Source organism: Zalophus californianus, chromosome 8 (assembly GCF_009762305.2).
Source record: "Zalophus californianus isolate mZalCal1 chromosome 8, mZalCal1.pri.v2, whole genome shotgun sequence".
Taxonomy (NCBI): Eukaryota; Metazoa; Chordata; class Mammalia; order Carnivora; family Otariidae; genus Zalophus; species Zalophus californianus.
Window position 1 is genome coordinate 89,281,513 of NC_045602.1, and position 14,657 is coordinate 89,296,169.

The 14,657-nt window shown below is 50.5% G+C and overlaps 1 protein-coding gene across 7 annotated transcripts in view; it reads left to right on the plus strand.

Annotated features, from left to right (window-relative positions):
* The window catches only part of NINL (ninein like), a 170,654-nt gene that overhangs the window by 119,178 nt on the left and 36,819 nt on the right, over nucleotides 1-14,657 (plus strand). For 5 of the 7 annotated variants that reach the window (XM_027621880.2, XM_027621882.2, XM_027621884.2 and 2 more), the window contains 5 exons: nucleotides 4,826-5,000; nucleotides 6,076-6,186; nucleotides 6,830-6,910; nucleotides 7,784-7,792; nucleotides 13,262-13,391. In XM_027621880.2, the coding sequence (XP_027477681.1) occupies nucleotides 4,826-5,000; nucleotides 6,076-6,186; nucleotides 6,830-6,910; nucleotides 7,784-7,792; nucleotides 13,262-13,391 (506 nt within the window). The remainder of the gene's footprint in view (nucleotides 1-4,825; nucleotides 5,001-6,075; nucleotides 6,187-6,829; nucleotides 6,911-7,783; nucleotides 7,793-13,261; nucleotides 13,392-14,657) is intronic. The other 2 variants (XM_027621881.2, XM_027621885.2) reach the window with 1 other exon arrangement.

A 14,657-nucleotide genomic window follows, 5' to 3' on the forward strand; every position in this document is an offset into this window, starting at 1 on the left:
CCTGTGGGCTGCAGGGAAAATTCCTATTTTCTACTTTATTTATGGGGTCTGTCACCTTAACCTGGGTCTTCTGTGTGTGCCTGTGGCTAGTGACATGGATGAATGTTTTGAAAGAGGGCTGGTGAATGATTTTGGAGCCTGATGAAAGGAGCCTGACATGGTAGAAGGAGCCCAGAGCCCAAAACCTGACTCCAGGCATTGTGAGGTACAATGGGTTAAGCAGACCCCTGGTGAGTGGTCTGCTCCATTGGTGGGGTTGGTGGCTGGACAGACCAGAGAGAAGGATTTCTGACCTTTTATGGACACAGAACCCACCTCTCTGGTTTATTAACCAAAATATGAAGAAATCCAGCCCCTGAGGATCTCCCAGGTTGGGGCAAGCAGGGGAGGGGCTTTTCACCCCCCTGTGGGAAACAGTCTATGCTAGGCTTCCCTAGCTGGCAGAGCTGAGCTGGTTGTTCACCTTCTGGAAGCTTTTGTCACCTGGAGGTGTCCCCTCAAGGATAGCAAAGGGTGTGCACTGTGGAAAAACCAGTGTGCTGTACTCAGCTCTCAGTAGTGGTGGTAATGGGGGCACGGGGAGGCTACCGGGCTCCCCACCTCATTCTCCCTCACCAGCCCTTGCTGTGATCGTGGGTGGACGGAGCCCCTGAGATTCCTCATCTGTGAAGTAGGAATGGTGACAGACCGTCCTCTGCATGGGAGGGTACCAGTCAGTGTGTTTGAGCCGTCAGTGGGGTTTGGTATGTCATGCCTGTGGGTTAGCTGAGCATGGGCCTCCACGAAATGTATGACAAAGTGAAGCAAGAACTCAGGTGGTGTACATGGCTTCAGCGAGCACGTGTCTGAGAGCTTGTGACCAGCCATCTCATTCCTGTACCTCTGGGATGTTGCCTCTCACTGTCTTGTGTGGTTGTGGCATTTGAGGGGAACACTTCTCTCACACCAGCCCTGCCGGTAGCGTTGGCATGTATTGTGGCATGACGTACATGAAGTCCCTGCATACATGGCCCTGGGTGGGCAGTGTACGGGCCTTCACAGGACCTTTTACCTGCCCCCATCCACCTTACTGCAGGCTTCTGAGCACCATCCAAAAAAGGCCTGTTCCTGCCATGTGTGGGGACTGTCACAGTCACAGTTACAAAGCCCTCCCCCTCATGGCTCACAGCAGGAGGGATTGGGGGGTGCAGCCAGCTTTCGTGGGGCTTTGAGGTTTGCAACGTGGCCATAGCAGATGGGGGGTGGTTTCATGGTCACACAGGACCAGTTGATTGTGTCCAACTGAACAGTAGGGTTGAAGACCAAGAGCCTGTTTCATCTTCACCAGAGATGCTGGGCACCTTCACTGTGCAGCCAGAGATCTTGGAGGTTGAGGAGCCGGTTGGTCCTCTAGGAAGGAGCCTGTTCCAGCCTGTGAAACTGTGCTGTGTTGTGCTCCTGTTGTGCACTGGGTGTCCTGACTCACCAGCCACAGTAACCCCAAATAGGCCATTTTAGCCGTATTTTTCAGCTAAAGAAACTGAGGCCTGCAGCAGTGCAGTAGCTTGCCCACAATCACAATGTGGACTAAAAGTTGAAGCCAGGTCTCCTGTCTCCTTGTCTTATGCTGTCTCTGAGATAAGGGCATGAGGCCCTGGCCTGCTGTGTGTTGAGATTGTAAGAAAACAGACCATTAGGCAGGAGGAACACTGAAGGGTAGAAAGCTTGTCACTTCCCAGGCTCGGGTCACCTGGAGTCACATACCGCCATCCTAAGTCAGCACATGAGGGTCCCACTGGCTCACCCTCCCATAGGCCCTGTGTACTAGGAGTTCGAAGGAGGGTACTGGCTGTCCCTACTGATCTGCGGGGGGAGCAGGCTCTGTGCTAAGCAGGGCCACACATCTGAGTCCACGGGCCTCTGGAATCCCAAAGGCCTGGGATGCTCTTTCCTTCCTGGGGAGGCTGGGGAAGGCCAGATGCAGGAGGTTGAGATCCTGTTCTGCTCACCAGTGGAAGTCCACACCTACCTCTGCCTGGTGTGGAGAAGAAGTATGCAAGGGATGGCGTCAAGGGCATAGTGTGGAAGAGTGCGTGTGTGTATGTGTAGTGTGGAAAAGTACATCTGTGTGTGGGCGTAGTGTGGAAGAGCACGTGTGTGTGGACGTAGTGCGGAAGAGTGTGTGGGTGTGGTGTGGAAGAGTGTGTGTGTGTGTACAAGTGTGTACACATGCATACTTATTTCCACTGTTTCTGCATGAAAGACTCTCACAGGATAATGGTGATGTTCAGGAGACCAAAACAGTAAGGATCCTTTCACCAAATTTTCAAAAATATTTCCAGTCAAACCTGAGAAAATAAATAAACATGATCTCACTGGAAGGAGGTGTTAGTAAGGCTGTGGAGCCCGGGTTGGGAGTCCGGCCATGACACCTTGACTTCTGCATGGATGCTCTGGCTGTGGCCTTGCTGAGCCCCCCTTATCTCAATGTGGAACATGGGCGGTGGTATTTATCACAAAGGAGCATTTAGTTAAGAAATAACTGCATTTTGTTTCTGCTCCTGTCAGCAATCAACAGTCTCTATTCAGCTGATTCCCTTATAGCATCCAGCCGTAAAGCCTCCCTTTTGACCGCTTCTTACTGAGCAAGTTCCTGTGGGTGGAATTAGAATGTTTAACCGGCTGGCTCTTGCAGCTGCCGTTGTATGATTTTGCTCACCTGACATAGTCTCCTTAGCTCCCTGACCTCACAAAACAGGGTGTGAGGTCAGCATGGCTTTCCACAGAGTGAGATTCTCATTAAAAATTAGGAACTGAAGAAACCTTGGAAGAAGACAGCAGAGGGATTGCTGACACACTTTTTCCTTTCTCGGTGCCTCCCCCACCTCCTCATGGCCCTTCTAACAGCATGGGTCTGTTGTTAGACTCCTCACTGACATCAGAGGCTTGAGATCCCCCCTGAGCAGGAGCAGGACTGATTCTGGTGCCACTGAGACCTTGGGTCGCAGCCTCATGGGGACTTTGGGGCAGGAGGGGCCCACAGGGGCCTGTCTAGACTGGAGCAGCCTGATTCCCACATGATCTTCCCATCTGCCCTGTGCTGTCACCTGTCAGCCCTTGGTTAATGTTGTTCAAGGGAGAAAACTCCTTTTTAAAGAATTATGTCCAAGAGCTAAATCTAAGTTGATTTTAGATGATCAGTTTAAGTAACTGAAAACTGATTTGCTTCGTCACAGCATGTTAGGCTTGATTCTCTCCCAAGCACATGGGAAGAATTTTATGATGTCTTTCCTGGGGTCAGAGAATCACAAACTTGAAAGCCTTATCTTGGTCTGAGGATCTGGTCGAGGAATCCATGAAGGCCCTGTGAGTTAGGATTTTGCCCCATGAGTAATGGAGCATTATCAGGAGTTTCTAGAAATAGCTGTTATGGCTGCATTAGGTTTTTTTTTATTAGAAGAGTAATAAATGATACATGTTCATTGTAGAGAATACAAGTAAAAATAAAAGCAAAAATTTTACCCAGAGGTTATCACTCCTGACGTTTTTTATGTCCTTCACTTCTTTTTTCTATGCACATAATTATTTACAAAATGATATCATATCATATATGCTTTTGTGATGACCGCAGAGCATCCCATTATGTGTATCTGCCATATTTTATTTATCCATTTTTCTTTTGTTGGATATTTCCAAAGTTTTTAAAGAATGGAGTGATATGATCAAATAGGTGTTTTTAAAACTACCCCAAAGGTTTGTGGAGTGTTACATTAGCTAGATTTGTCTTATTCTTTTCCCCTAAGTAACAGCTGCCCTTTTTCCGTCTCCTTTCCTGCTGGGTGTTCTTTCCTTCAAGTTCTGAAATGAGAAAGTCTAGACTGTCTGAAGGGGGCTGGAGGACAAACCCCTGTTGTTCTCTGCTGAGTTATTAACATTACCAAGCTCTCTGCTGAATGAAGTTAAGAGTTTCATTCATCTTCAGTCTAGATAGACTTGGTTTTAGAAATCCTGCTAAACAACTGTTTCAGTGATAAAACTAAGATTTGGGGGCGCCTGGGTGGCTCAGTCGGTTGGGCATCTGCCTTTGGCTCAGGTCGTGATCCTGGAGTCCTGGGATTGAGCTCCATGTCAGGATTCCCGCTCGGCGGCAAGTCTGCTTCTCCCTCTGCCTCTGCTCCTCTCCCTGTTCTTGCATGTGCGCTGCTCTCTCTCTCTCTCTCAAATAAATAAATGAAATCTTAAAAAAAAATAAAACTAACATTTGGCATTTTTTTCTGCTGATAGAAATGGTTCTTACAAAAGAGAAGGCAGAAACTGAGGGGGGGATAATGCCTCCTACCTTCTCCTCTGATTGCTTTGGGATTCACTGTCCAGGTTTTATGTTGCCTGGGTCCTGCATGAGAGGCTTACTTCGGTACACATTTGGTTATCCAGGCTGCCCTGGTGTGAGAGGTGGTGGAAAGGCAGAGGACATCAGAGAGGTCTGCCCACAGAGAGCATTGGCTAGCTCACTCCAGAGGCTCCAGGGACCTGCTGGCTTCCCTTGTCACCTCCCCTAGCCCTCGGGGTGGGGGGGGGGCATCCACCATCAGGCCCAGGGTAGGGGGGCTTTAAAGGAGGGCCCCTGCCCTTACAGCATATGCAGTTTAGCTGCGGTTCACTGACCCCATCTGTCAAGTGGGAACAGTTGAGTCCCAGACAGTGTGTCCAAGTGCTACAGGCAGGAAGGTTCCAGGGAAGAAAGGCTATGTTGCCCGGGAGATATCCCTGGAGAGGTGGGGGTCAGTATGGGCCTGGGGGGCCCCTTGGGACCCAACATGACATATCATGTGTGTGTGCCTTGCAGACACCTGGAGCAGGGATACCAGGAAAGGCTGAGCCTCCTGCGGTCCGAGGTGGAGAGGGAGCGTGAGCTGTTGTGGGAGCAGACCTGCAAGCAGAGGGCTGTGCTGGAGAAGGACCTGGAGCACCTTCGGGCCGAGGAGGTCAGCCTCCAGGAAAAGCTGACCCTTGCCCTGAAGGTAGGTGGGGAGCAATGTCTCCCCAGGTCCTCCTGCCCTGAATGACAGAATGGAGATCGCCTGAGGGTTCATCCTCCCATACCCCACATTTTCCTAGTCAGGGACTGAATACCTCCTAGGAATCTTAAAGTTTACATTTCCATGGTAGGGAAATGCCTGGGATTTCCAGCTGAGGAACGTTGGCTGCAGCCACAGAGATAGCACATTTCTCAGCCAAAGCAGAAGGGGTCTTGGCTTTTCCACAAGAGGCATTGCCCCTGCCTTCTCTCTGGTCATGGGGCCAGCAGGATTGGTTGAGACCTGTGTGGCTCAGGGGGACAGTGGTCAGAGAGGGTCAGCAGCAGCCAGCTTTGCTGCACCGCGCCCCCCCTCCCCCCACCACCGGAGACCAGAGCATCTGTGGGGTCAGCAAAAGACCAAAACCTAAAGCCCACCCTGCTGGAGTCCTGGGTGTGTAGCCTGAAGCAAACGGGGCTTTCGGGGCTTTGGTGAATGTCCTGCGACCCACAGACACCCTACATTTGGTTCTATCCAGTGAGGTGTCCCCTGGCCCCATGTCCCCTGGTCCGTCCTGTGCTCCTGCCTTCTTCCTGCTCTCCTAACGTGGAGCCTGCAGATTCTTTCCACATTTGCCTGGTCTCTGTCTCCCTGGGGGAGAAGCTGTGTCCTTGCCCGAACTGTTTCCTGTGTCAGTGGGCACTGACACCCTCCCCGGGGGGACATCTGAGCTGTGAGGGTGCCATTTCCAATACCTCATTTAGACAACGGCTCAGAAAGGATTGCCCCCAGCCTCTTCTTGTGTTACTCATGGCCTTCTTGAGCATTCAGGCCAGGAGAAGAAGGGGCAGTGGGGAGAGCAACAAGCACTGGTGAGGGGCTCTGTGGGGTTGGTCCCCAGCACAGACTCCCCTGCAGGTGCCAAGGAAGTGAGCACCAGTCACCTTGCATTTGCAGGTTTCTTCCTTGACTGTGAGTGCTGCTGGGAATAAGTCTCTGACGCAGAGGGGAGACAGGCTGCCTACAGCTCTGTTCTTCACCCCCAAAGCCTGGCAAACTGCTGGTTTGTGTCTTGTAGGAAAACAGTCGATTACAGAAGGAGATTATTGAAGTTGTGGAAAAGCTTTCGGAATCAGAGAAGCTGGTCTTGAAACTGCAGAATGACCTGGAGTTTGTGTTGAAGAACAAGGCAAGTCCTTTTGCTGATTCTGAGTCTCTGGGTCCTGGGTAAAAAGTGTCAGGGACTTGAAAAAGAATACATAGGTGAGTGAAGTCAGTTTTTTCCTACTACAATTCTAGAATGGAGAGAAAATCAGCAGGGCAACTTTCCTTGTGTTTTCTTGCTCTTTGTGCCAGTGCAGGGGTACTGGTACACCCTGGTGACACCATGCCTGTTGAACATTTAGTGACAGTGCCATCTGCACGGACCCCTGTGATGGGTTCTCAGTGGTGAGGGGCACAGAGGAGAGCTCCATGTCCATCACGAGGTGCCCCCATCTGGCCCTACCCTTCACCTAGAGTAAAGAAGGGGAGGAGAGGTGTTGCACAGAGAGGTCCAGGCAGGGGGTGTCCCAGGCAGCTGAGGTAGGAATGCACCCCAGGCTCCAGTTGGGAGTATGATCACCTTCCATAAATTCAGAGCATCCTTTTGCCTTGGGATCTTTTTAACGAGAGGAGGGAGGAGGAGGAGGAGGAGGAGGAGGAGGAGGGGGGATGGAAGGCTATACTTGGAGATGCTGAGCCTAGTGGAAGGAGCATGAGAGGGTGATAGCACACATTCCACCTGGCCTGAGGTCCTGTCTGTCATTTTCCTGTGTGGGTCTGACTTTTAGCTGGAGCCACAGAGCACAGAGCTCCTGGCCCAGGAGGAGCGGTTCGAGGAGGTCTTAAAGGAGTATGAACTCAAGTGCCGGGTACGTGCCCCGCCCAACCCCCTTTGCCATCCTGAGCCGTCACATTACCTTTGTCTTGCCCTGCGACCATTGCTCTTGTCTTTGGTGCATGGAGCCCTCATGCACCCCTGCCCCACACCCCCCCAGCCCACTTTGCAGCAAGAGCAATGGTGCTGGGGAGGGTACTAAGAGCTTGGCGTTCCAGAGACTGCCTGGTGCCAGAAGGCCATGTAGCTCTCTTGTAGCCATGCCTGCTAAGAACAGGGTATGGAGCCCATGACACGGTGGATGGTGCAGGTCATCAGGGTCTGACTGGTTTAGACCTGGATAGTGGTGTGCAGGCCTTGTACTTTGCCTTCCTGCCTAGAAACGGCCTGTCATTCATGGTGGGCCACATTCCTGGCCTCCACATGAATGGTAGAAGGTCAACAGGAGCATCCTTATATGAGCAGAGCAGGTAGAGCTTCTGATCTCAGCCTGTGTTCTACTGACGGGGCCTCCAAGTCTCATGTTCCATAAGGAGAGGGGACCCAACTTGCCTACGCGGTGCCCGTGCTCAGCCCCACCAGGGCAGGCCAAGGGTGTGAGACTGGCACCAGCTCTGAAGCCCCCCTCAGTGTTTGAAGGCACCATGCAGGTAGCCACACTTACCAGGGATCATCCATTCAGTTAGAGACACCACTGAGCAAGGCCTAGGTGATGAACCACGTCAGTGGTGCTGAAACATATCATGACCCTGTTACACTCTTAAAATTAATTACCCAGGATCCCAACAGCTAAAACATTATTGTGTGATATTCAGGGTCTATTACCAATTCACTTCTTAATGATTTCCCTCCAAATTAAAGTCAGAATTGACTTTGTTCCTGCTGCACGTTGCTTTGGCAACACCAGAGGATAAAGGTGAGTGCATGCTGTTTTGGAGTGTGATGTGACCTACTGCTTCCTGCCCCCTGCTCTTTCCTCCACTCCAAACCCTGAATACCAGGGTACCCTTCTGAAAATCCTGTGTGTGGTCAGCTGTGGCACCCTCCTCCTGAACCTCCTCGTGGACGTATGCTAGGTTTGGGGTTGGGGGTCTGTCATGATGGTTGGATTGCAGTGACATGTCATGTTTCCTCCCTCGCTTTAAGCTTGTTGCCTTGATTTAGAGCCTGTAACTAACCATCGACTAATACATTACTTTAGTGCACTGGATCTTTCAAACACGCATAAACCCCATCTTTCTCTCACAGGACTCTGTTACTTAAAGAACTGTTATCATTTCACTTCTTCAAATTTGATTTTTTGAAACATCAGAAATATTGTACATATTAGTGTTAGTTAATCTATTTATTTAGAAATTGGTCTTTTCATTTTTTAACTATTTTTGGTTGTTTCAAACTTACATTTAGAGCATAAAAAAACCTTTTTATTGGAAAATAATTTCTAATACATGAAGTTACAAAAGTAAAAACAGTGGCAGGGACACCTGGATACCCTTTGCCCATATTCACCTGTTGTTTACATCTTGCTCTGTGTGCTCATTGCATACTTGCTCACTTGTGTGCTGTGTGTGGAAAATCACAGTGATTTTCTGAACATCTGAGAGGTATTGATATGCATCATGGGGCCACTCCACCCCTCAGCAGGTCAGTGCGCATTTCCGAAGAACAGGCTTAGTCCTCCTACCTTGCAGAGGTGTGCAGGTGCGCTAGAGTTGATTGTTTAGTGCTCAGGAGTTTTGCCAGCTTCTTGTTAAATCTTTGATAGCTTGAAATCAGCTATGGTGGGAGTTACTTAGACTATAGAAATGTGCAGAAGCCAGAAGTCTGGGCTTTTCTTCCTGAAGACCCCGCTTCCCATTCTGCCTAACTGTGGCACACTTAGTAACTTCATGATTCCCACTGATACAATACTTTAACCTGCTGGTCGTATTTCAGTTTTGTTAGTTAACCTAACAGTGTTCTTTAGAGCTTTTTCCCCTGAAGTACAGGATCCAGCGTAGGGTCAGATGCTGCCTTTAGTTGTCATGAAACATTGTTTTAGACCATTCAGGCTGCTGTAATAGAAACGACATAGACTGGGGGGGGGGGGGGGGGCGTATAAACAAGAGATTTCGTTCCCACAGTTCTTGAAACCCAAGTAGTGAATTACAGAGACTACCTCAGTGGAGCTGCCTCACAAGATCACTTTATTTGTAGTAACAGGGAGACGGTTGGGAGTAATTAAAATACAGCCAAACAAGGGAAAGCAGGCTCCTTTTACTAGGGCTTGGGATGAATATTCAGAGGGGGATTTTCACATTATAATGAGGCTGAGGTAACTGTGGGTCACTTCTGGCACTTTCTGATTCATCTGTAGTCGGGCCTCCTCAGATGCTGTTTTTTCCTTTCCAGCAGTTTATTAGTTTGTTTCTAAAAGGTAAGATTGACAGCTAGGCAGAAGGCTGTAGGAGTTTAGTTCCTAAAAGGTAAGATGGACAGTTAGGCAGAAGCTTCTACTAGAAATTTCCTGAGCCCTGGGGGTCAGGCGTGGCCCAGTGTCTGGTGACAGCTCTTTTCCTGCGACAGACTGAAAGCTGCCTTCAAGGGAGCTCTCTGGGGTCTCTAACACAAGGGCACTGATCCCATTCATGAGGCTCCGCCCTCATGACCTGATTACCTCCCAAAGCCCCCCTCCCCCCAATGCCTTCAAAATCTTCACTTTGGGTGTGAGGATTTAACCTGCCAATTGGGGGTGGAGGGAAGGAACATCCAGTCTACAGCACTTTCCTACAGCTTTTGTCTCTGATGTGGGTATTTTTATTTTATTTTTTTAAATTTTTATTTATTTATTTATTTTTAAGATTTTATTTATTTATTTGACAGAAAGAAATAGCGAGAGCAGGAGCTCAAGCTGGGGGAGTGGGAGAAGGAGAAGCAGGCTTCCCGCCGAGCAGGGAGCCCGATGCGGGGCTTGTTCCCAGGACCCTGGGATCATGACCTGAGCCAAAGGCAGAGGCTTAATGACTGAGCCACCCAGGCGCCCCTGACATGGGTATTTTTAAAAGTGATATTTTTAAACATTCTTATTTTGTCTTTTTCTGATATTTCCTTTGGATTAAATTGAGATTATGTGTTCTCAGTGGGACAGCATAGGTGATGTTAATTTTTGATCACCTGGTCAAGGTGTTACCTAATTTCCCCACTGTATAATTACTGGTTTTTTTTTTTTTTTTCCCTCCAGTGCAACTAATGATCAGTCAGTGGGGAGACACATAAAGACCACATAAACATCCTACTCTTCATTAGAATTTTCCCTGGATTTAGTGTCCACTTCAGTCTTTACCACAGTGATTGCCAAATGATGATTTCCCAAGCCCAGTACCCACTCCACACCTATCAGCTGACCCTTGGAATTCTCCCGTGAGCCAGAGGAGTCCTGCTTCTCTGCTGTTTGCTACTGGAGCATCAATGCTTCTGGGCTGACGGTGTTTTTACGGTCAGTCTCCAGAGGTAGAGACAACCTTCAGCCTTCCGCACAGGGCATCATCCAGCCTTTCTAAAGTCACTGCTCAGCATTTCCCTGTACTTTGTGACCAGGATATTTGTTAGCAAGGAAACCATGCTTTCCCTTGTTGCCAAATCCTCTTTCTACTTAACTGCCATTTTAGCTTTTTGTCATTTCCTTCAGCTCTCTCCATTTCCTCGGTGAGGCTGCCTTTGGTTAAAAGGGAGTGTAAAATGTTAATCAGAGTTCTCTGTGGTTTCATGTTTCTGCGGTTGCCTTGGGTGGACATTGTAATGGAGGAGCGTGTCCTTGGTCAGAAACCCCAAATGCAGATTTTCCCTTTCTGCATTTCCAGTTACTGATGTGATGCTTGTGTGTCCCCAAATTCATACGTTGACGCCTAGTCCTGCAATGTGACTGTGTTAGGAGGTGGTGGGCCTTTGGGAGGTCATTAGGTCATGAGGGTGGAGCCCAGTGAAAGGTATTCGTGCTCTACGTAAGGGGTCCCAGAGAGCTCCCCCATCTGTCCCACCATGTAAGGACGCAAGAAAAGACGTCTCCGACCCAGGAAGCCCTCACCAGACACTAAATCTGCACTTTGGTCATGGACTCTAACCTCCAGAACTACGAGAACTAAATTTCTGTTCTTGATAAGCCCTGTCTGTGGTATTTTGTGATAGCAGCCCAAATGGACTGACACACACACCAACCCCTGACTGACGTCCCCACCATTATCCATCCCTGGGTGGTTCTTCATCTCCCCTTTATGTGTGTGCTTACTTAGGCCTAGCTTGTAGCCCCAGTCAGCCTGCTGGCACCCCCTTCCTCTCTGATGCTTCCCAGTGCTGCTGTTGAAGTCCCACCCTCCCCTCAGACCCTTAGTACTGCAGGATCATGGCAATGGACTTGTTGCCTTTCCTGGCTGATACAGTAGTACCTTTGGCACTCATAGGCCCCCCAAGTAAATGTGAGTCCCTGTGGAAATAGGTGCCTGGCTCCCCAGCCCCACCAGACAACCCTTGTGTAGAGCTGGGGCCCACGGCTCGTGCCCAGGATTGTGCATGTCACCCTCATCAGTTAGAACTGGTGATGCTCCCTGCTGTGTCCTCCGAGCAGGGACGTCTATGCCCTGCATAGCACCTAAGAAAACCTGCTTTTTGGCACTGCTGAATTTGTGGGATGTGTGTATGTTTTCAAAATACCCCATACAAGGTACACATGTAATTTTAAGCTTTTCCATAGGCACATTAAAGAATGTTAAAACAGGGGCGCCTGGGTGGCTCAGTTGTTAAGCGTCTGCCTTCGGCTCAGGTCATGATCCCGGAGTCCTGGGATCGAGCCCTGCATCGGGCTCCCTGCTCAGCGGGAAGCCTGCTTCTCCCTCTCCCATCCCCTCTGCTTGTGTTCCCTCTCTGTGTCTCTCTGTGTCAAATAAATAAATAAAATCTTTAATTTCTACAGTGTTACCATTATATCCGTTTTTTTGGAATCCAGTCTTTGAAATTCAGCGAAGATTTTAGGCTACAGCACACCTCATTCAGACTCACTGCACCTGAGATGCTCGGTGGCCTATGCAGTGAGTGCTGCCTTCTTAGACATCCCAGGGCTAGAGCAGCAGCAACCACAGGCTGTGTCAGGAACCAGGGGGTCCACGCTCTGCTCTGCACACTTGTCCCAAAGCTCTTACTTTCTGCCCTGCCCTTTCCCCCCAGACAGAACTGCTTCCTCCATGGGGAAAATTGTTTGTTTGTCTAGGAGATTCTGAACAAGGTACAATGACCCTGTGTGAATCTGTGCTTCTTGTGAGATCTGTGCAGAACCCATCCCTTCTCCCACTGCGTAGAACTGTCAGTGAGAGGCTCCTTCTCTGGGGGGAATGTAGCCACAGGCCAGGCGCTGGCCTTCAGGAACAGTTTTGGGAAGCTGAGGTTTATTCAATGAGAGCCGTCTGGAAAGGAAACTCAAATAGGATTAAAAAACTAGTGAGGGATGTGGAGGCTTGTGGATGTGCCGGGGGCTGGGCCCCCAGCCCTGTCTATGTGGTCTTGGCTAGATGGGCTATCCCAAAAGGAGAAGCTGGCTAAAAGCTGCACCCTTGGAAGACGGAGCATCACTTCTGCCATCCTGCAGGCTGGGGCAGTCAGAGGCCTGCTGGGCTTCCAGGGCAGGGGGACATAGACCCAGAGTCAGGAGTGGACACGGCAACACACACGGCTATGGTGTGCTAGCTGTGGGACTGTCTGAGAAAGTGGCTATAAACTCTACCCTTTTTAGCCATTTAAACATCAGGTGACAGGTGTGCTTGTTGAGATGTGTTTCTTTCACGTGTGGACAGAATTACGCTGGTTGCAAATGAGGCCCTTCCTCTGAAGTTTTCATGACCCCCTCCCAAGTCCCCCCACTTCCCCCAGGGTGCGTGCTCACTCAGATATCATCCTGTTTGGTAAGATCATCTTTGTTCTGTAGCCCTTGGTCTGAAGTACCTGGTATCCTCTTGGCTCAGTAGCTGTAGAAAGAACCCTTTGCAGATTCAACAGCAGCAGAGGAAAGAATCCCAGGACATATCCTGGGACATTGCTGCCTCACACCCACGTCACATCACTGGAGTTTCAGCTGTTAATGGTTCTCTGTATTTTCTACATTTCTCTTCAGTTTCCACTCCGCTATTTTTTTCTGAGCCCCTTCTGTATATCGAGTGCTCGAAAGTGGTGCAGGGTACTAGAAGGTCGAGAAGTGACCCCTGCTTTCGTTTGGCTCACCTGTCCTTAGGAAACAGGAATGCAGTTTTAAGTGTTGTGTGCTGGACTGCTCCCTCGGCGGGCTGGCTCTACACTGCCCCGCTCCTCACTGCCCCTCAGGCGGCCACACTGGCTGCAGGGGGTGTCTGGCTCTACCCCACAGGACCTGCAGGACCACAACGACGAGCTGCAGGCTGCACTGGAAGGCCTGCGAGCACAGCTGCCCCCGAGTTGGCATGGTCAGCCCCACGCACAGCCAGAGGAACGGCTGCCCCCTGAACATGGGCCAGCAGGTAGGAGCCCAGTCCTGGGACGTGACAGCTCGTGCGCTCCTTCTGTGGGAAAGCAGAGGCTGGTGGCAGTGGGTATCTATCTTCCCCCACTGCACGAGCTTCCCTCTGGTCCTGGGGGACTCTGCAGGAGGGGGGACCAGCTGCCCGGCATGTCAGGCCTCCAAGGGATCACATGCCCTTCGGACTGCCACATGTGGGAGAAGGGCCTGTAACCCAAGGCCAGGGACAATACCCAAAGCCCCAAGGGAGGTAGAGGATGGTAAGGGTTTTACCATTTGGGTAGAGTGGTGAAGGTTATGATGACCTGGTAGTGACCTCCGGACAGGCATGTCCTAGTGGGCCTCTTGGGTCATGGGGAGGATCCAGAGAGATGCCCTAGGATGAGCGTTCAGCATGGGTCGGACATAGTCATCGAGGGAAGGGAGGAGAGGGGAGGCTGGAAGTGAGCAGGGTGGTGGTCTCCCAGCCCTGCCCAGAGCACGACGTCTGGTCTTGGGTCTGTGACAGCTCTCAGAGAGGGAAGGTAAATGTGTAAAATGTGTCAGGGACTCCTGGTATTCACAGAGGCCTCATGTGGACTGCAGCAGACAGGGCTGATGTTTACTCCCTGGATGGTGTGGAAAGGGTCGAGGTGGGGTGCGGCTGTGGCACCCTGGAAGGGCCAGCTGCACCTGCCTGTGCACAGCACTGATGATGAAGGAGTTACTTGACAATAAAGACCAGGGCTTCATGCTTCTTAACTCTTTAGCCTATGAGGTTTGGGACAAGCTCCAGGCACCAAGAGGCGCAGTGCCCTCTGTTTAAGTGTTATTGGCTCCTTCTAGAGACTAGAATTGGAGGTAGAGTTCAGATGCCATAGCTATCCTTCAGGTTTCCATGGTCCTTCTGGAGGACAGGGTGGGTTTGGCTGATGGCCACCTTTCCTGGAAGTTGCATGGGGTGGGCACTATGCAAATTCACATGCTGCATGTGGTTCCATGCGCACCGCTGCTCGTGGCGGGCCTCTGGGGACCACGGGGACTGCCCCACCCCCAGCCACGTGGCTACCTCCACTGACCATGTACCACAGCAGAGTCAGCCCGTTCTGCCATCTGTTCTCATCTGCAACCCTGAGAGCAGTCAGAGTTCCTATATTGTCCTAAAGCTGTTTACTTAATGAAACAGGAAAAAGGGGGGCACCTGGGTGGCTCAGTCAATTAAAACTTGATTTTGGCTCAGGTCATGATCTCAGGGTCATGAGATTGAGCCCAGCCTTGGGCTCTTCAC